At 45.3% G+C, this 18,066-nt stretch overlaps 1 protein-coding gene across 2 annotated transcripts in view; it reads right to left on the reverse strand.

Annotated features, from left to right (window-relative positions):
- Positions 1-362: 362 nt before the first annotated feature.
- Positions 363-18,066, reverse strand: part of VWA3B (von Willebrand factor A domain containing 3B) — a 247,870-nt gene continuing 230,166 nt past the window's right edge. Inside the window, exons 23-27 of one of the 2 annotated variants that reach the window (XM_063078561.1) lie at positions 16,443-16,567; positions 15,101-15,238; positions 11,495-11,595; positions 1,087-1,371; positions 363-826 (exon numbers count right to left, since the gene is read on the reverse strand). In XM_063078561.1, the coding sequence (XP_062934631.1) occupies positions 1,110-1,371; positions 11,495-11,595; positions 15,101-15,238; positions 16,443-16,567 (626 nt within the window). In that variant the 3' untranslated portion in view covers positions 363-826; positions 1,087-1,109. Of the gene's footprint in view, positions 1,372-11,494; positions 11,596-15,100; positions 15,239-16,442; positions 16,568-18,066 lie in introns of both variants that reach the window. The other variant, XM_063078560.1, reaches the window with a different exon arrangement.

Genomic DNA, 18,066 nt, shown 5'->3' on the forward strand with positions numbered 1-18,066 from the left:
TTCTTCTTTATAACCCTAGTGACCCCTAGCTTTCAGGAATGTGAACACCAGTTTTAATTAGCTGGTGAATTTTCAGAGAATCAGAATTCTGCCCTATCTTTTCTATTTGTAAAAAACATCCAATATTTTTCTTATTAATAATCTGTAATCTGTCATTATCTAGCTTCAGGGCTATTACCAACTGGAAAAAGAATTTGCAGGAACTATTTCATTTTTGAAATTAGTGAACAGAACTGAATATTTTTATATGTCACTGCCAAAATGTGTTCAAAGAAAACAGTAACAAACAAGCCAATAGTTTTTAATGCTTTCAGTGTAAGAGTTTTTATTCTGGTTCCATGCTCAATTAGAGGTACCTACAACAGACTACAGACAAAAATAATTAGGAAGGGCTCAATGAAAATGCCCAGAAATCAATAAAATAGGGAATGTCCAGTCTCACAGATCTTAGACAAGTTACCGGGTCTTAATTTCAGTCTTAATGTTGAGTGACAAAATCCCTAATTCAGCTGAGATAATCAATTAAAAAAAAGACTTCAGACTTGGATCCTAACTACTCTGATTTTCAAAACATTTGAAAATCCTGTGACAGTGACCGGTCACATTAAAACTTTGGGATATGAAGTGTCTACCAGAAGACTGAATACAGTTTTGTATTCAGGAAAAGCCAGAACCAATAAACTCCAACAGGCAGGAGAGCAGGTGGGGGATGACAGGAGAGCTGTACCTTCGCTACGCCCAGGGCAGGCCCAGTGGAATGCGGGGCGGCCTTACCTCTGCAGAGGGGCCAGGTCCACAGTGTCGAGCAGCTGAGGTCTGGGCAGCCCTGGAGGGACATGGGCTTTCTTGAGCATAGTTGCCACTAGACCACTTTAAGATTTCTCAGTGACGGTCCTCAGCCCTTTGCTGCTGTGGGTGGCTCAGGGACGATGGGGAGGGGCTGCTCGAGGTAGAGGTGCGGCAGCGACAGCAGGGCTGGCCGATCCTAGACCCCAGGCCGAGGGCCTTCTCTGGGGAAGTGGACGTCAGCATTACTTAACGGTGTTAGGGTTTGTGCTATGCCCAGAAACTGGGGAATGAACTCACGTGCACTATTCTTGAAAGAGATTTCAGGGTGTTGTGGAGATAAGTGATGTCTCCTCCCCTGCTACCTTGCGCTTGGGGTGTGTCTTAGGATAGGACTTGTGGGACCTGGTTCCATGGGAAGAGTCGTCTGAGTCTGAGGACACTATCTCCTGGACAGGTGGCCTTTTGGCAGATTTCTTTTTCTTCTTTCTAGAGTTCTCCTGTTTTGGCTCTCTTAAGTCCCCAGTGTCAGCTTCTTTTTGTTTCCAGAGTAGGGGAGCCGAGGTCCTCCCCTCCATGCCCCCCCTAGAGAGAGAGAAAAGAGAGAGAGGGATAGATCAGGGTTACCCTGGTCTTGATGGCTGCTGTGTCTACAGAAATGTCCAAGGCAGTCCCATGGGTGTCCCTCAGCTTTGTCTGCTGTCCTCCTTCCCGTGGGCAGGACCAGCAGGAGTCCTTTGGGCCTGATACTTGAGGCTGGGCTTAAATCCACTCACTTCATTTCCACAGGCCTTTGGTGTGTGGGAGCCTCACATGGCATGGAGAACCCAACCACTTGGACGTTGTCCTGACCAAGTCAGTGAAGGAACAACTGCCAGCCCTGAAGCCCCTGGGCATGCCTCAGCATTGCCCCTGTCCAGTCCAAGGGAGCAGCTCGGCCCCATCCCAGCCCAGTTCATCCCTGAACCGGAGCTTGCACAATACAGACCTTCTTCCACACCCTTGGGTTTCTTTCATGACAAATGCCAAAAATGATATGATTTTAAATTACATTTAATTGAAAAAACTTAGGTATGACTATGAAGTCATAGAGCTGGACTTACTATTTAGGAAATGTACCGGACAAAGCTTATTGATCCAGAAGTGTTGTCCTTCAAAGAAGGCATCTTAGGGACACCATGACCTCATTCCTGCCATGCCTCCATGGCTCACTGTTTTGGGAACTTGCCGCCTTCAGGGCCTTCAGGGCAAGTTAAGGACACCAGCTGCCCAGTGTTAAATCTTATTTGGTTCCCATAATCAATATCGACTACCTCAATCACCCTGCCTTCACCCTGAATAAGTGTTCGTTTTCTCTTGTTTTTACTTTGAATCACTTTTGACCATTGCCACTTCAGATCATTCTGGAAGTTGTCATGAAAAAAAATAATAAACCAGAAAAAGATTGTTAGTTATCTCTAAACAGAAAATTCCATCATTCAAATCCCTCTTCAAAGGATCAAAATTCACCACCTGAGTGATAATTTTCAAAGATTGGCTCCATGACTCAGGAGATTCCCAAGAGAGACCGGAAAATTGGCCTGAGCAATAGCAGTAACATTGGAAAAAGGCTTTCCAGGAGGCCACACACAAAATCCTCTCTCAGTGTGAGGCCAGCGCTTGTGTGGATGTGTGTTCTGTGTTCCAGGTTCTTACAGGCATCTTGAAATCACACTTCAAGGTTGTATTTAACTGCACCCCCCCTCCGTGAAATCTAGAACCTCATCCACCTCATTACCTTCAACTATCCCTCAAATTGCTACCTCCTTCCAGAGCACACTAAGTTGATACATTCTATTTCCTTTTCATGGGTTTCTTTTATCCCCATGTGTTAGGATTGATCACAGTCCAGTCTATAAGTTATGGACCGCAAGAATAATGGAATTCTAGGCAGGCAGTAACGAAACAAGAGGTGTCACTGTCATGGAAAGACGCTAATAATACACTGTTAAGTGGGAATAAAATTACAAAAGGAGTGCAAATTTTATTTTCATTTTTGTTCTTAAGGTTGTGAATACACAAGGATGACTGGAAACCTTTGCACCAAACCATTAACAGTTGCCTCTGGTAATGGATTCCAGAAGAACTGTCACTTTCTCCACATTTAAAAAAATGTTTTGTAACTATCATACTTAATTTTATTTTATTTTATTTTGTCGATATACATTGTGGCTGATTATTGTTGCCCATCACCAAAACCTCCCTCCCTCCTCCATCTCCCTTCCCCCCACCCATGTCCCCTCTGTTTGCTTGTCGTATCAACTTCAAGTAATTGTGGTTGTTATATCTTCTTCCCCCCCGCACCGGTTTTTTTTTTGTGTGTGTGTGTGTGAATTTATATACTAATTTTTAGCTCTCACAAATAAGTGAGAACATGTGGTATTTCTCTTTCTGTGCCTGACTCATTTTACTTAATATAATTCTCTCAAGGTCCATCCATGTTGTTGCAAATGGCAGTATTTCATTCGTTTTTATAGCTGAGTAGTATTCCATTGTGTAGATGTACCACATTTTCCGTATCCACTCATCCGATGATGGACATTTGGGCTGGTTCCAACTCTTGGCTATTGTAAAGAGTGCTGCAATGAACATTGGGGAACAGGTATACCTTCGACTTGATGATTTCCATTCCTCTGGGTATATTCCCAACAGTGGGATAGCTGGGTCGTATGGTAGATCTATCTGCAATTGTTTGAGGAACCTCCATACCTTTCCATAGAGGCTGCACCATTTTGCAGTCCCACCAACAATGTATGAGAGTTCCTTTTTCTCCACAACCTCGCCAGCATTTATCGTTCAGAGTCTTTTGGATTTTAGCCATCCTAACTGGGGTGAGATGGTATCTCAGTGTGGTTTTGATTTGCATTTCCCGGATGCTGAGTGATGTTGAGCATTTTTTCATATGTCTGTTGGCCATTTGTATATCTTCCTTAGAGAAGTGCCTACTTAGCTCTTTTGCCCATTTTTTAATTGGGTTGCTTGTTTTTTTCTTGTAAAGTTGTTTGAGTTCCTTATATATTCTGGATATTAATCCTTTGTCAGATGTATATTTTGCAAATATTTTCTCCCACTCTGTTGGTTGTCTTTTAACTCTGTTAATTGTTTCTTTTGCTGTGCAGAAGCTTTTTAGTTTGATATAATCCCATTTGTTTATTTTTCCTTTGGTTGCCCGTGCTTTTGGGGTCGTATTCATGAAGTCTGTGTCCAGTCCTATTTCCTGAAGTGTTTCTCCTATGTTTTCTTTAAGAAGTTTTATTGTTTCAGGGTGTATATTTGATTCTTTAATCCATTTTGAGTTGATTTTAGTATATGGTGAGAGGTATGGGTCTAGTTTCATTCTCCTGCATATGGATATCCAGTTATCCCAGCACCATTTGCTGAAGAGGCAGTCCCTTCCCCAGTGAATAGGCTTGGTGCCTTTGTCAAAGATCAGATGGCTGTAAATGTGTGGGTTGATTTCTGGATTCTCTATTCTATTCCATTGATCAGTGTGTCAGTTTTTATGCCAGTACCATACTGTCTTGGTTATTATAGCTTTGTAGTATAGCTTAAAGTCAGATAGTGTTATGCCTCCAGCTTTATTTTTTTTTGCTCAGCATTGCTTTGGCTATGCGTGGTCTTTTATTATTCCATATAAATGTCTGGATAGTTCTTTCCATTTCTGAGAAAAATGTCTTTGGAATTTTGATGGGGATTGCATTGAATTTGTAGATCACTTTGGGTAGTATGGACATTTTCACTATGTTGATTCTTCCAATCCAAGAGCATGGGATATCTTTCCATCTTCTTGTATCCTCTCTAATTTCTCTCAGCAGTGGTTTGTAGTTCTCATGATAGAGATTTTTCACCTCCTTAGCTAACTCAATTCCTAAGTATTTTATTTTTTTGGTGGCTATTGTAAATGGGCAGGCTTTCTTGATTTCTCGTTCTGCATGTTCACTATTGGAGAAAAGAAATGCTACTGATTTTTGTGTGTTGATTTGGTATCCTGCTACTGTGCTGAAATCATTTATCAATTCCAAGAGTTTTTTTGTAGAGGTTTTAGGCTGTTCGATATATAGGATCATGTCATCTGCAAACAGGGACAGTTTGACTTCATCTTTTCCAATCTCGATGCCCTTTATTTCCTTCTCTTCTCTGATTGCTCTGGCTAGTACTTCCAACACTATGTTGAATAGGAGTGGTGAGGGTGGGCATCCTTGTCTAGTTCCTGTTCTTAAAGGAAAAGCTTTTAGCTTTTCCCCATTCAGGATGATATTGGCAGTGGGTTTATCATATATGGCTTTAATTATGTTGAGATACTTTGCCTCTATTCCTAACTTATAGAGGGTCCTTGTCACTATCATACTTGATAAGGAGAAACAATAAAGCCATTTATTTTGAGGAAAAATAAGAATCAACACAGCACAGAAAACACTCTCGAAGGATATATACCAAAATATAAATGATTACTTTTGAAATGTGGACCTATGGATGGCTTTTGTTTTAGTTTGTTTCCTTTTAATTTCTAAATTATATTAAATATGCACTTTTGAATAAGAATAAAACATATGAGTTGTCATGATTAGAACAAAAAGCAGGCAGGGATTTTGATGAAGGAAAAGCCTTTCCATGAATCAAGCAGACATTGCTCAGCGGCCGTATCTCATGCTCCAGAATGACTGATGTTGGCCAAATTCAAGACGATTCACGAGGAAGTGCCTCCTTATGGGGTGGGGCAGGGCGGGGGGAAGGGTCGGTGTGAATCTGATGTGACAGCTCGTATCCCCTGCCACGCACTCCTGCTGCTGCTGGACCCAAACCCACTCAGTGGAAAGGGGCGAGGCCCCACCATCCGGACTTCACCCCGAGCCTGGAAAGGACTGAATGGCCTCCTTTCGCCCAATCACATACCAAAAAACTTTAAATTAGGCGCTCTATTAAATATTTTAAACTACAGATTTGGCTGAATAATATGATAAACAGACCAAAAATGTGTGTGTGTTGGGGACCGGGGGGACCAGGTACTGTGCCTTCACTGACTTTTCAGAAGAGGCTGGTTCCACTTCTGGGAAGAGAGTGCTGAGCCCCCACTTCATGCTGAAGGCCCCCCTCATGCACACCGTCAAGGCTGCCAACTTGCCAGCGTTCTTGCTGGTTCCCCGAGGCCTCATTTCTATTCTGCCCTAAGTGCCTCTCTGTCAGCAAGGCTGTCTTAGAACATAAAGACAGGAGGAGCTGAGGACCGGGAGGCCTCTGAGCTTTAACAGTTGAAGGGGCAGAAAATGAAGAGACTGATAAGAAAAGGCTGTTGCCATCCGAATTGCCACCACTGGCCCTGAGGGTTAGCCAATGTCTATGACTCCTGCGTTACCTTGTCCCACGTACAAGGGCACCACAGCACGGTGCACGCTTTCTAAAGGTAGGCAATGGCATTTGTCCTTCTGGATAACACAGGACACTCACAGACAGGGCTTATTGCTGAACCGCTTGTTTCTCAGGGCTTTGCTCCAGTGTAGGAAATGGGCTCCTAATCTGACCAGAAGGGACGGAGGGAGCTAATGACACACAGAGGCTTAATGATTTCAAATGCACAGCTGCGTTCCCTCCAAGGGAACAGGTGTCAGAGAGACCAGGCAAGATTCAGGGAAGTGATTCATCTAATGTAATGTCAGAGGCAGCGATGAATCTTGAAGTTTTAATCAATGACTTCATTTCACTGCTGTCAGGAGGACAATGTGAGACCACACTAGCTGGAGTAAAGGGAGGAGTGCTAAACAGTACAGGAATTATCATTTCCATGGAGACATGAAAATCCAAATGACTTCATGGAAAGCCACTAAGCTGTTCAAAAGAGAGATAATGAGAGGCTAATATTTTGTGTAATAGGAATTGGGGCACCTGAGCCCTGGGAGAGGGGTCCCCATGTCCCCAAGACCGCACAATGGTGACCAAGCAGCAAGGGGAGAACACTCTTCACATTCAGGATCGTGATTCCTAACAACCTCCTTCAGATGTCTGGTAAATTTTCTGGAGCACAAAGAAATGATTAGTCCTATTTGGTTTTCCTGAGATCACATTTGGGACATTATTAATTTTTTCAAAAAAGTGACACTCCCTCTAAAGAGAGTCTTTCTCAAGAGTAGTCTCCAGGGTAATGTGCCCAAGCTTCTCCCTGTCACAGTGAAGAGAGGTTGGATTCCAGCTCCCTGGCAGGGATTTCCAGCTGGTTACACAGCACCAGGTGTGTGGATTCAGTTGAGGCCTGCCAGAGGCTCCGGCTTGCGGATGATTGAGTAACGCCTGGTAGGGACGCTTCCCTTCACTGGAGAAAACCAGGCGTGGAGCACCGAACCCCCCAGGCAGCTTCCCTTGCAGCAGCTGGAGGCCACAGCCCTTTCATGTGAATGGGCCCCTGGGTGAGGCAGCCAGGGAAGAATCTGGTCTGTGAGTCCCCTGCCTGGGTAAGGAGAGAGAATGCCAAATGGGGGAAATTACCACTGTTCCACTTGCTTCTTGGAGTTATTGAGAAGATCATATGGGAGAAACCACATGTATGTTCTCTAAATGGAGAAAGTTATAGACAGGTTAGGAAGTATTTTCACTCAGAAAAGACATCTCTGATGCCATGGAATGTAGAAGAAAGCGCAGGGGCACCACTGAAGGGCAGGGAAGGAAGGGCGATCATTTGGCATTGTCTCAGCACACACCCCTCCTGGCTGCAGGGTCAGAAGATGCCGTCATCATGGTGCAAAGGAAAGAGAAAATTGGTACCAGCCTCACTCACTTCATGTTGCAAGTACGATGATACCAAAATCCTCTCCTTTAGGAACTCATTTGGAATTAGCAATACAGATACCATATTTTGCAAGCCAACCTTATTTTTAAAAAGTCTTCAAGAATCATTTAGGTGTCAGAATTTGAGTTGAAAATGAAAATTTGCCTCAGCTTTGGCCATATTCGATCAATTTTGAACTGTTTATCCTCCAAATACATTCCTTCCTGTCTTTCACTATGTACCACCGTCAGGTAGGACCCAGGAGAGCAACCTGCAGGAAATGCTCTCAGTCACTCAGAGCTGAAGGCCCCAAGAAGGAAGAAAAAGAGGCGGGGCAGAGGATGGAGAGCTGGAATCCGGTAACCTGGTCCACCCAGCTGTTTGGGGCCAGGTATCCTTGTCTTACCACCCCCTAAGAGGATGGTTTAGTGGACTCAATATTTTAAAATTAAATTTAGTCAAATGATGTCATGTTGTAGATGCAACCTACAGTACATTTTTTTAATAGTCCATGAAGAAAGCACTAGGATCTCTTTTTTAATGCTCTCATTTGGTATAATGGCATGAAGACTTACTAGAGAACTACTGAAGGGAGACGGCACATTTATGAAGAGGTCCTGATGAAAAAACTTATTAGAAAGAAATCCCAGTGTACATGCAAAATAGACCTCTATTTTTGTGCTCAGTTCTGCTAGTCTTGGGTATAGAAAGAGACCGATCAAGCTCTGAAATTAATGGGTAGTATGTTACCTCTGCTTAGGAGAATTAAACGCAGTCTCCTGCTCCCAGCGAGGCAGCTAGAGCAAAACAGAGTGGAAATTACAACAGGAGGCTAGGGAGTCAATGAAGACTTCCACTGTGTAAAGCCCTAGAAGTGAGAATAGATAACTAGCAGCTAAGAACTTTAAATAAGGCCTGGGGAAGATGGGAAACAATAAAAGGCTTTTCTCAACAGAGAAAGAATTCAATTTTAATTCTAAAATAGTGATCGGTGATTTGAGTTTAGTAAAAATGGGCACTACCTAGACATATCTACTCACATTCCTTTATAATGTACTGTAATTTGGGTATCATATTGTTGGAGCAGAGTTTTTTTTTTTTTTTTTTATAAAGAAAATAAAATTTACTGCTTACAGTTTCTGAGTCTGGGTTGAGCAGGGTTTTGATATTAACAACGAAATACCATACGCAGCTAGACAAAGAGTGAAGGATCCAGCATGTATTTAATAATCGCACTCAAGGAAAGGTTCTCTACAGAACGACGTGCCCCTCGGGGAGCACGCTGGGTGCCCACGAGCATGTGTTTGTTCATTGGTTCCCTCTTCAATCAGTCCTTGGGCTCGTCCTGTGAGCTGGACCCTGGCAACTGGGATTCAGAGGAAGATAGAGCCTGGCCCCTACCTTCTAGGACTTGTGCCTACACAGCCAGTGCAAGGGAAGTGTTCCATAATGCCAACCTCGACAGGAGGCAGGGGGTCACCTCGCTACGTGGGACATCGCACAGTGGTGGTGATGCTTGAGTTCATTCTTGGCATTCCCCAGGGGGCGGGGGGCAGGGACTAGCATTCCAGGGAGGGAATAATTAGTCTATGCAAAGGCAAGGGGAGACCTGAAAAACTGGGGAGAAAAACTACAAGTAGTTTAGTGTGGTTAGTGTGCAGAGGGCGTTGCAGGGGCGGAGTGGAGTGGCTGGGGACAAGTGAGGCTAGGTAGCAGGCTTGGGTCAGACCACCAAGAGGCTAAGCTAGGACAGGAAGGGGTGGAGGAAGGAGGAAACTGAAGGATTTTTTAAGTGGGGGAGGGGCAAGGGTAGATGTGCACACACAGAGGGTTACCCTGCTCTCTCAGACTCACGGAGAATGCCTGGCATCGGGGCTGGAGGAGCCTGCAGCGACTGAGAGCCCCTGACCTCAGGCGGCACGGGTACAGCAGAGCTGAGAAATATTTGCAAGTTAGGATCACAATAACGTGGAGACCGAGGGGTGTGGTGGGTGAATGACAGGAAGCAGCCAAAGCTGACTACAGACTGTTGCTTGGACAACTCTGTGACTGGGTGGAAGAGTGAACTGAGACAGGGAAGATGGGAGCAGGTTTGTGGGGAACTATGATTTCAGTCTCAGGTGTGCTAAATTTGAGATTCTGTGCACTCAGGTAGAAACATCCAGCAGGTGGTTGGAAATAATGCGATTCCCGCCACGTGTCTCATGTCAGGCAATGACCATGCCCAGTCTTCAGACCTCCCTCATCTTCCGGATGAGAGAACAAGGTAAGAGACGACGAGCAGCCTGCCCAGGGGCGCAGAGCTGGGTGAGGATGTGGGGTCGGGATGCGAGCCTGAGTCTTAGTTACTGATGCCCCGTCCCCTTAAGTTATCCACCATGGCTGCTTTTTCAAAAAGCCACCTGGGGGGCTTTGAAGAAAACCCACCGCAAGGCCCTCTCTCGGAGTCCGAGATTCTGGTGCAAGAGCACCGGAGAACGGTCTGGGTTGGAGAGAAGGAGGTATGGGGTCCGCAGTGTAACTGGAGTCAAGGAAGCAGCAGATGTGACATCAGGCAGGGAAAAACGCAGAGAGGTGGAGCCATGACAAGGCTCAGGAGGAGGGGGATAGGGAAGGACAGACACGCGGCAGGAGCGCCTGTGGTCAGGCCGGGCAGAGCTGACTGGATCCAGCCTGTGAGTCGTCCTGAGCGGCCTCTCCCCACCTAAGAGTGGAAGCCAGTCCCCCAGGACTGGGGAGTGACTAGGAGGTAAGACTGTGGAGACACCAAGTCTGTGCACTGCCCGCGGAGCCTGGTGGGCAGGGAAGGAGGTGCCAGTCCACACTGCAGAACCAGGGCAGCCGCATGCACTCAGGAGTGTGTGTGCGTGCACGTGTGCACGCGTGTGTAACATGCACGTGTGCAAATAGGGGAGGCGAGCCTGGGATTTTGCTGAGGTGAAGGACTCAAGGGACAGGAGCCCAAGAGAGAGGAGAAGAGAGTCCAGGGATAACCCACGGAGCAAGGGCCCGGGATAGCAGGTGACAGGCCTCCAGAGCCTGGTGGGCAGATCAGCCTTGGATGGAAGGGGGACACCAATGCTTTGACATTGAGGGAAAGACAGAAATTTCACAAGCCCAGAGGTGGGGGATAAGAAGTGGAGGGAGAGGCTGGTGGATGGTTTCTGCAAAGAAGTGGAAGGCAAGGCCACGGGAGAACGAAGGCTCGCACCCAAAGACAGCCTCAAACTCTAGTGAAATGGAGGATGAGTCCTGCATCCCTTTCCCCAACCCTTGCTCAAAATCCACCTTCGCCTCTTTTTGTGTGCCTTGACTCCAAGGTCATGGCTCTGTGACTCCAACTCAATGCCGCTGTTGGCCTCATGGTTGGGTTTTGCCTGCTCTTTAGGCCTCAGCTTGTTCCTCTTGACTTTGCTGTGATCCACCTTTACAGCTCTGAGGAAACCTATGGTCTCAGATGAAAATGTTCACCCCAATGCAGCCCCTGGAAACCACCACACACCCACCCATCCCCGCACTCACCTGGCTCCTGGTAAGCCAGGACCGGCACCTCCCTCCCACCTCCCAACAAGGGGAGAGGCAGGTAGGTGATTGGTTCCAACTGCAACTAAATTAGAAGGGTTTAAATCCTTACAAATAAAAGGGAAACAATTCCTTCATATTCATGACAGGACTGAATGCTTTTCTGAAGGGTCAGTAAAATAATGTTGCAATTGGAGCCAGACAGATGAATAACCAGCAGGTGAAAGGTGTGACATTGAAGGGGCAATAACCACAGAACGCACTCTGTGCAGAAAGCCTCCCGCCTCTGCTTTTCCACCCTAGTATTTAGAGGTCATGGATCTCAACTCAGATTAACAGTGCAAAGATATAAATGAATATTCAAGGGCTAGTAAAATGGGGAACACTTACTTTTTTGGATCCTCCTGAACGGGGGGCGATTTTATATGAGAGCAAGAGAGAGCATACTTGTTTTGGCTGATCTTAATAAGTGCACTCCGAGGGCAAAATTCCTGTAATAACACCAAAAGAGTTCACACAATTTAAATCAGAAATGTCCACAATTCAGATATAATTTTATTCTAGCTCAACCCACTATGAAAGCTACTATCATTATCCTCTTCAGTGTGACACTTAAGAGAGCAGTTTAAATTCAGAGCCTCACTTGATAATTATTTGCTGAATAAAAGTCATTGCGGAGTCCTCTCTGTCATTTCTCTTGGTCAATTGCCAAGTCTGCCCACTTAAGATGTGTGTGTACACACACACACACGCACACACACATGCACACACATGCACACACACACACTACAACAGCCCTTTATATAACCACCTTTCTTTTTATCTTTATTTCAGCCTTGGCCATCTCTTTCTTGGACAACTATAGCCACCACCCTTTTGCTGAATGCCCCACTCTCAGCCTCACAGGGTCTCCCAGAATCTCCATCGAGGTGTCTCCGGTGTCCTTCCCCTGGCCATGCTACTCTGGCATCCAGGGCCCCCCTGTTCTGTGGATAAATTCTGAAGTGCTTCCCTGGGCTCTGAGGTCTTTTCTCAGGGATCCTGGGCCAACTGCCTCATCTCTCCACACACCCTGGGGACATCTCTTAAAACGTCCCTTGGTTTGCTGTCCCCCCCTTGCACAGTAGATATCCCCAGAGCAGTGCCATGTGCCAGGAAAGCTTCCCCATGTTCCACCTTCCACCCTGCTGCTTTCCTGCTGTCCAGACAGCTCCAGGAAACTCCATTTTCTCTAGGGGGTTCTTCCTGGGTTGATGAGACATCCCTCTCCTCTTGCCTGTCAGATGGGATACAGTGCTCCTGTGGCCATCGGCTCCCATGATAGTCACCCTTTGCCCTTAACCTTAAAATTCCTTTACTATGCTCCTCTCCCTGATGGAAGTACCTCATGCCACAGTCAAGAATTTACTGGATATTTTTATTCTGTCTACTAGCCAGTTGGGCACAGTGGTTTGGAGTTCAGGCCATGGAGCCAGATTGTCTGCTTACCAGGTGTGTGACTTAACCTCTCTGATTCAGTTTCCTTATCTGAGGACTCAGTTGCTCGTTACATGTGAGATACCTGGATTAGTACCTGCTGCACATAGTAAGGGCTTAATAAAATTAGCCACTGTCACTTTGCTTTTTGCTTACCAATCTATTTCACTTGCCAGTCTATTTTCCAGGCATGTTAAGTGGCCCATCAAGACAATGTTATTTTCCATTAGAAATGTCACTGATTCAAGGAATTTAAAAACAATCATGGGAACCTGCTCTTCATCAGGGGCTGTGCTTGGGGAGGAAGTCAGCATAGGAAGAGGGCAGGGCAGTGCGCAGGAGAGCCCTGAGGGGCCCAGCAGGACGTCACACTGGGGTGGGTCTTTAGGATGACAGGAGTTCCCTATGCAAAGGAGATGAGGAGGACAGTCCAGTAATAGGTACAAGCCCAGGGGCTTGGAAGAGCCCACTATGTTCAGGAAGCAGCAGGCAGTGAACCTCCCAGTTAGCTGGAGGTCAAGGTTGGGGGCAGGCTGGGGACATGCTGGGCTCCTGCTGGGATTCTCCTTGAGGGTGACAAGAAGTATGTGTGTGGGGGACATCACACAGGCAAATGACATAATCAGATTTGTATACTGGTAAAGAAGTTTTCTCAAACTTTTAGAAAAAATACGTTTAGAGAAATACATTGTTAAAGACAAATTTCTTAAACAAAACACAGAAAGGGCAATTCATAAAGGACAAGCTGAATACATTTGACCATATTAAATTTTAAAGCTTCTCTATCAACAACTATTCCAAAATTGAAAGTCAAGCATAGACTTGGGAAAAGAATATTGGCTGCATGTATTACCAAGAATTACTACCCAGAAGATATAGAGGAACTCTCCAAATCAATAAGAAAGACAAATAATCCAGTAGAAAATACAGGTGCTTAACAAACCTCTGTCTAATGAGCGAATTGATCTAGAGGTGATAAGAGTTAACTGAATCCCTCCCGCTCATGGGCTATGGGGAATGCAGAGGGCAAAAGATTCAAAGTGATGCTATTAACTACCACGGCTGCGTCATTACTACTATTACCTAATACCTGTGCATCAGACACGCAGAGCTTTTACATATACAGTATTTTCTACTTGTGGCTGATTGAATTTGTAGATGTGGAACCCAAGGATATGGAAGGCCGACTTAAGAGTTGAACATCCCCTGATTTTAGTATTTTCGTTAAGGGTGTGTGTGTGTGTGTGTGTGTGTGTGTGTGTGTGTGTGTGTGTGTGTGTGTGTGTGTGTGTGTGTGTGTGTGTGTGTGTGTGTGTGTGTGTGTGTGTGTGTGTGTGTGTGTGTGTGTGTGTGTGTGTGTGTGTGTGTGTGTGTGTGTGTGTGTGTGTGTGTGTGTGTGTGTGTGTGTGTGTGTGTGTGTGTGTGTCTATATATTCAGTCATGTGTTGCTTAATGGCAGGGATACATTCTGTGAAATGTGTCCTTAGGCAATTTTGTCCTTGTGCTAACATCACAGTGTACTCACACAAACCTAGATAGTATGGTCTGCTACACACCTCCAGCTCTACTATAATCTTACGAGACCACCATCACAGATGCAGTACTTTGCTGATTGAAACATATGTATGTGGTGGCATGACTGTATAGACAGACATAGATATTCCAGTAGAAAAAGATATTGATACAGGTGTAGATATGGATATATAGAAAACCCATTGCACATACAAATGAAACTGAGGCTCAGAGAGGTGAAGCGACCCGCCCTGATGAGACAACCAATAAAGAGCAGAGTGAATGCTCAGTTAATTTTTTTTTCACTGTAAAGCCTGTGTTCTTTTCATTCTGCTCCACTTTACCTGTGTCCCCTCATCTCTCAGCCAACCCTGGTGGTGGTTCATTCATAGCAGGTGTGAGATGGGAGCCAGGTGGTGGCACTCCCCAGTACAGGGAACGCAGGAGGAGGAAGGCGCCTGGGGGAAAGGTGATATGGCTCACCTGGAGGGAGCTCTCCAGGAGGACCCAGCTGGGAATGCAGGGTTGGAGCTTGGGTTGGGAGTGGGGGCTGTCACCCCTGGCACACGGGAGGAGCCCAACAATGGAGGCTCACCTGAGAGACAGGCCATGAGGCCACAGAGGAGGACAGGGCTGGGAGGGCCCAGGGGAGGCCCACATCTGCAGAGCTGGCAGAGGAGCACAGGCAGGAGCAGTCCGAGGAGGAGGAGGACAGGAGTGAGAGACGGGGTGCTGCAGAGCCCCAGAGAGCCTGCTCTGCTGTCAAAGCACAGCTCAGTTTGGCAAGGAGAGCCAAAGACCGCCCGGCACAGGAATTAGGAGGCCAGGCTGATCTCAGTGAAGGTGAAATCCCAGCCACAGGGAGTGAGAGAGCAGGGTGAAGGACACAGCCAGGGAAACCATTCCTTCACGACATCTGGCAGTGACAGGAAAGAGCTAGGCATTGCCCCGGAAAAAGCCACGTTCTGCCTAGCATGAAAATCCTGTTCTAGACGGAAGTCTACTTACTCTCCGATTGTTGCACTTTAAAACTGTGTACAATTTTTCTGAGGATGCATCCTGATTGGGAAGTGCTATGACAATGGCAGGGACATAGAAGTCAAATCCTTCGGGTATCACAATTTTGGCAAACACATAATCTCCAACCTGTAGAGGAGAACATAGTTTATAATAAATCTGTTCCTTATAGATCATACAGATAACTTAATGTTTGTTTTAAAACACCTCAAGACAGTTGGCAAGTTCTCATGCTAAAATTCAAATACAATTTTTTTTCCTCAGTTAAGGAAGAGCTCCAAAACTCCCTGGGCTTATAGGGCCACACCTGGATTTGTGATCAGTTTGGGGAAGCCCTACTTTAGTAGAACTTTGACACCTGACAAGGATCCAGGAGACAGCCAATAAGATGGTGAAGGTTCTGGAAACCAAATCCTACAAAGACTGGTTGAAGAAACCTGCGGTGTTTGACATAAAGAGATATGAACAGTGTCCTCATATATCAGAAGGGCTGTCACCCAGACAGAGGAAAGGAGCAGGTGTGTTTAATGTTGCCCCAAAGCATATGCCTGGAATCTATAGTTAAAAGTTGCAAAAAGGTAACCTGCAGCGGGAAGAGAACCCCTTGAAGGGGTGTATAAAGGCTGCCAGTGCACTCACGCATGCCATGGGGTCTGGCCGGGGAAGCTGCAACAGATGGCCATGGCTAAATCCTCTGATTCCTCCTCCCAAACTTCTCCTGGCTCACAAGAAAGAGCAGCAGTGGCACTTTGTGAGGCTTTCTCTCTATTCCCTGGCCCTGGTGCTGGGATTAGGACAGGGGTAGGAGGGCCCGACCCAGGATAGCTTTTATGAATTTATGAGCAGATGAGAACACACTGGTCCAGCTAATCCAAGGGATGAATGTTTGGGATAACTGTGCATTACAGCACCACAGTCTGATATCAACTGACTGCAATGTCAAGGAAAGCACTGCATTTGCTCTTGTTATTACATATAATATAATACAATCTTTTGCGATTAAAGTGTCAAGAACAGAAGCAGCTACAGCAATGCCCTTCCCCTAACCATCTATTTTCTTGTAAAGGGCTTACAAGGGCCTCAGGGTGCAATGATATTAAGTCTTTGCAGCTCTGAGTACCGTAACAGGGAACTGGCAGATTTCATGAGCAAAGAAATTGCCAAGCGATGGGTCCCTGGAGCAAGGGCTCTGCTCTTCCTACTCAAGCACAAGCTCCCCACAGGAGCCCGCCTGGGTTCAGCAAAGGGCCAAACAGTGGCCTTGCCTGGCCCTGTTATCCAAAACCCTTTGGAGGGTGCAAAGGGGGCCCAGAAGAGACTGTGGAGCAGGTACCTGGAGCAGTGGGCAGGGCATGGCGCCCCCCACAGGCGTGATGAACGAGGTGGGCACAACCTTGGTGTCTCCATACCTGAAGCTCACCAGTGCGTGGGTGGGGCTCACACACTTCTTCACAACCCCTGGAAGGAGTTAAAGAAAATGTAACATGTGAAGACAAATAATGGCCATTCCCTTAGGCTTCCCCAACCTATTGGCTGTGCTGTTATAACACATTGCCTGTTAAGATCAGTGTGCCCCTTTGATTTCTTCAGCAGATAATGTTGGGTACAGTATGATGCCTACTGTCTTGAACAACACCAAAATGCCTACTTGGCGAAGTGCAATCCTGTGGTCTGGGGCACCCGCCGAGGTGGGAGCCAAGGGAATGCACGGGAAACTGTTCACCTGCATTGCTAGAGCCATCCTGGCAGGAACACTGTTCCTAGACTCAAAGATCTTCTTCCTGGACACCTCCTACCGTCTGATTTCATTATCCATTTATTTTAGCCCCATTTCCCCATCTGTAATACTTGAAATAAAAATAGGTATCATTAAATTGTGAAAGTAAAAAGGAAAGGTGAACTCTCTCTCAAATCAGCATGTCATCTAATATTAGATTGAACACACCCTATGGCTTCCCTAAAATGTACAATCAAAAAAGAAAAAAGAAGTGCTAAAGCAAACTAATTTGTTGTCATACAGCTGTTTATAATCATTAGATTCTTCATATTTCTGTGGTATCAGTTGTAAGTCTCTCTTTTCAATTCTGACATTTGAGTCTTCTCTCTATTTATTTATTTATTTTTGTTAACCTAGCTAATGGTTTTTCTATTTCATTTATCTTCTTGAAAAACCAACTATTTGTTTTGTTCAACTTTTCTATTGTTTTCTGTGTCTCTATTTCATTTAGTTCTGCTCTGATCTTAATTATTTCTTTCCATCTGCTACCTTTAGGATTGGATTGTTGTTTTTCTAGCTCTTTGAGGTGTAGCATTAGGTCGTTTATTTGAAGTCTTTCCATTCTTTTGATGTAAGTGTTTATTACAAGAAATTTCCCTCTTAGTACTGCTTTTGCAGTACTCCACAGGTTTTGGTATGATATGTCTCTATTTTCATTAGTTTCAAGTAAGTTTTTGATTTTCCATTTGATTTCTTCTTGGGCTCATAGGTCATTCAGGTGCCTATTGTTTAGTTTCCATGTGTTTTTTCCAGAGTTTTGCTTATTATTTTCCAGTTTTAGTCCATTATGGTCTGAAAAGATGCTGGGAATGATTTTTATTTTTTTAAATTTGCTGAGACTAGATTTGTGACCTAATATGTGGTCTATCCTGGAGAATATTCCATGTGCTAATGAGAAGAAAGTATATTCTTTAGTTTTTGGGTAAAATGTTCTGTACATATCTGCCAGGTCCAGTTGGTCTAAGGTGTAGTTTAAATCCTGTGTCTCTTTGTTGATTTGTTGCCTGGAAGATCTGTCCCATACTGAGAGAAGGGTACTCAGGCCACCCACTATTAACATACTAGGGCCTATTTCTTTCTTTAGGTCAAAGAGTGTTTGCTTTATATATCTGGGTGCTCCAATATTGGGTACATACATATTTATGATTATTATGTTTTCTAGCTGGATAGATCCTTTTAT

The sequence above is a fragment of the Cynocephalus volans genome, chromosome 14 (genome assembly GCF_027409185.1).
Source record: "Cynocephalus volans isolate mCynVol1 chromosome 14, mCynVol1.pri, whole genome shotgun sequence".
NCBI classification, from domain to species: Eukaryota; Metazoa; Chordata; class Mammalia; order Dermoptera; family Cynocephalidae; genus Cynocephalus; species Cynocephalus volans.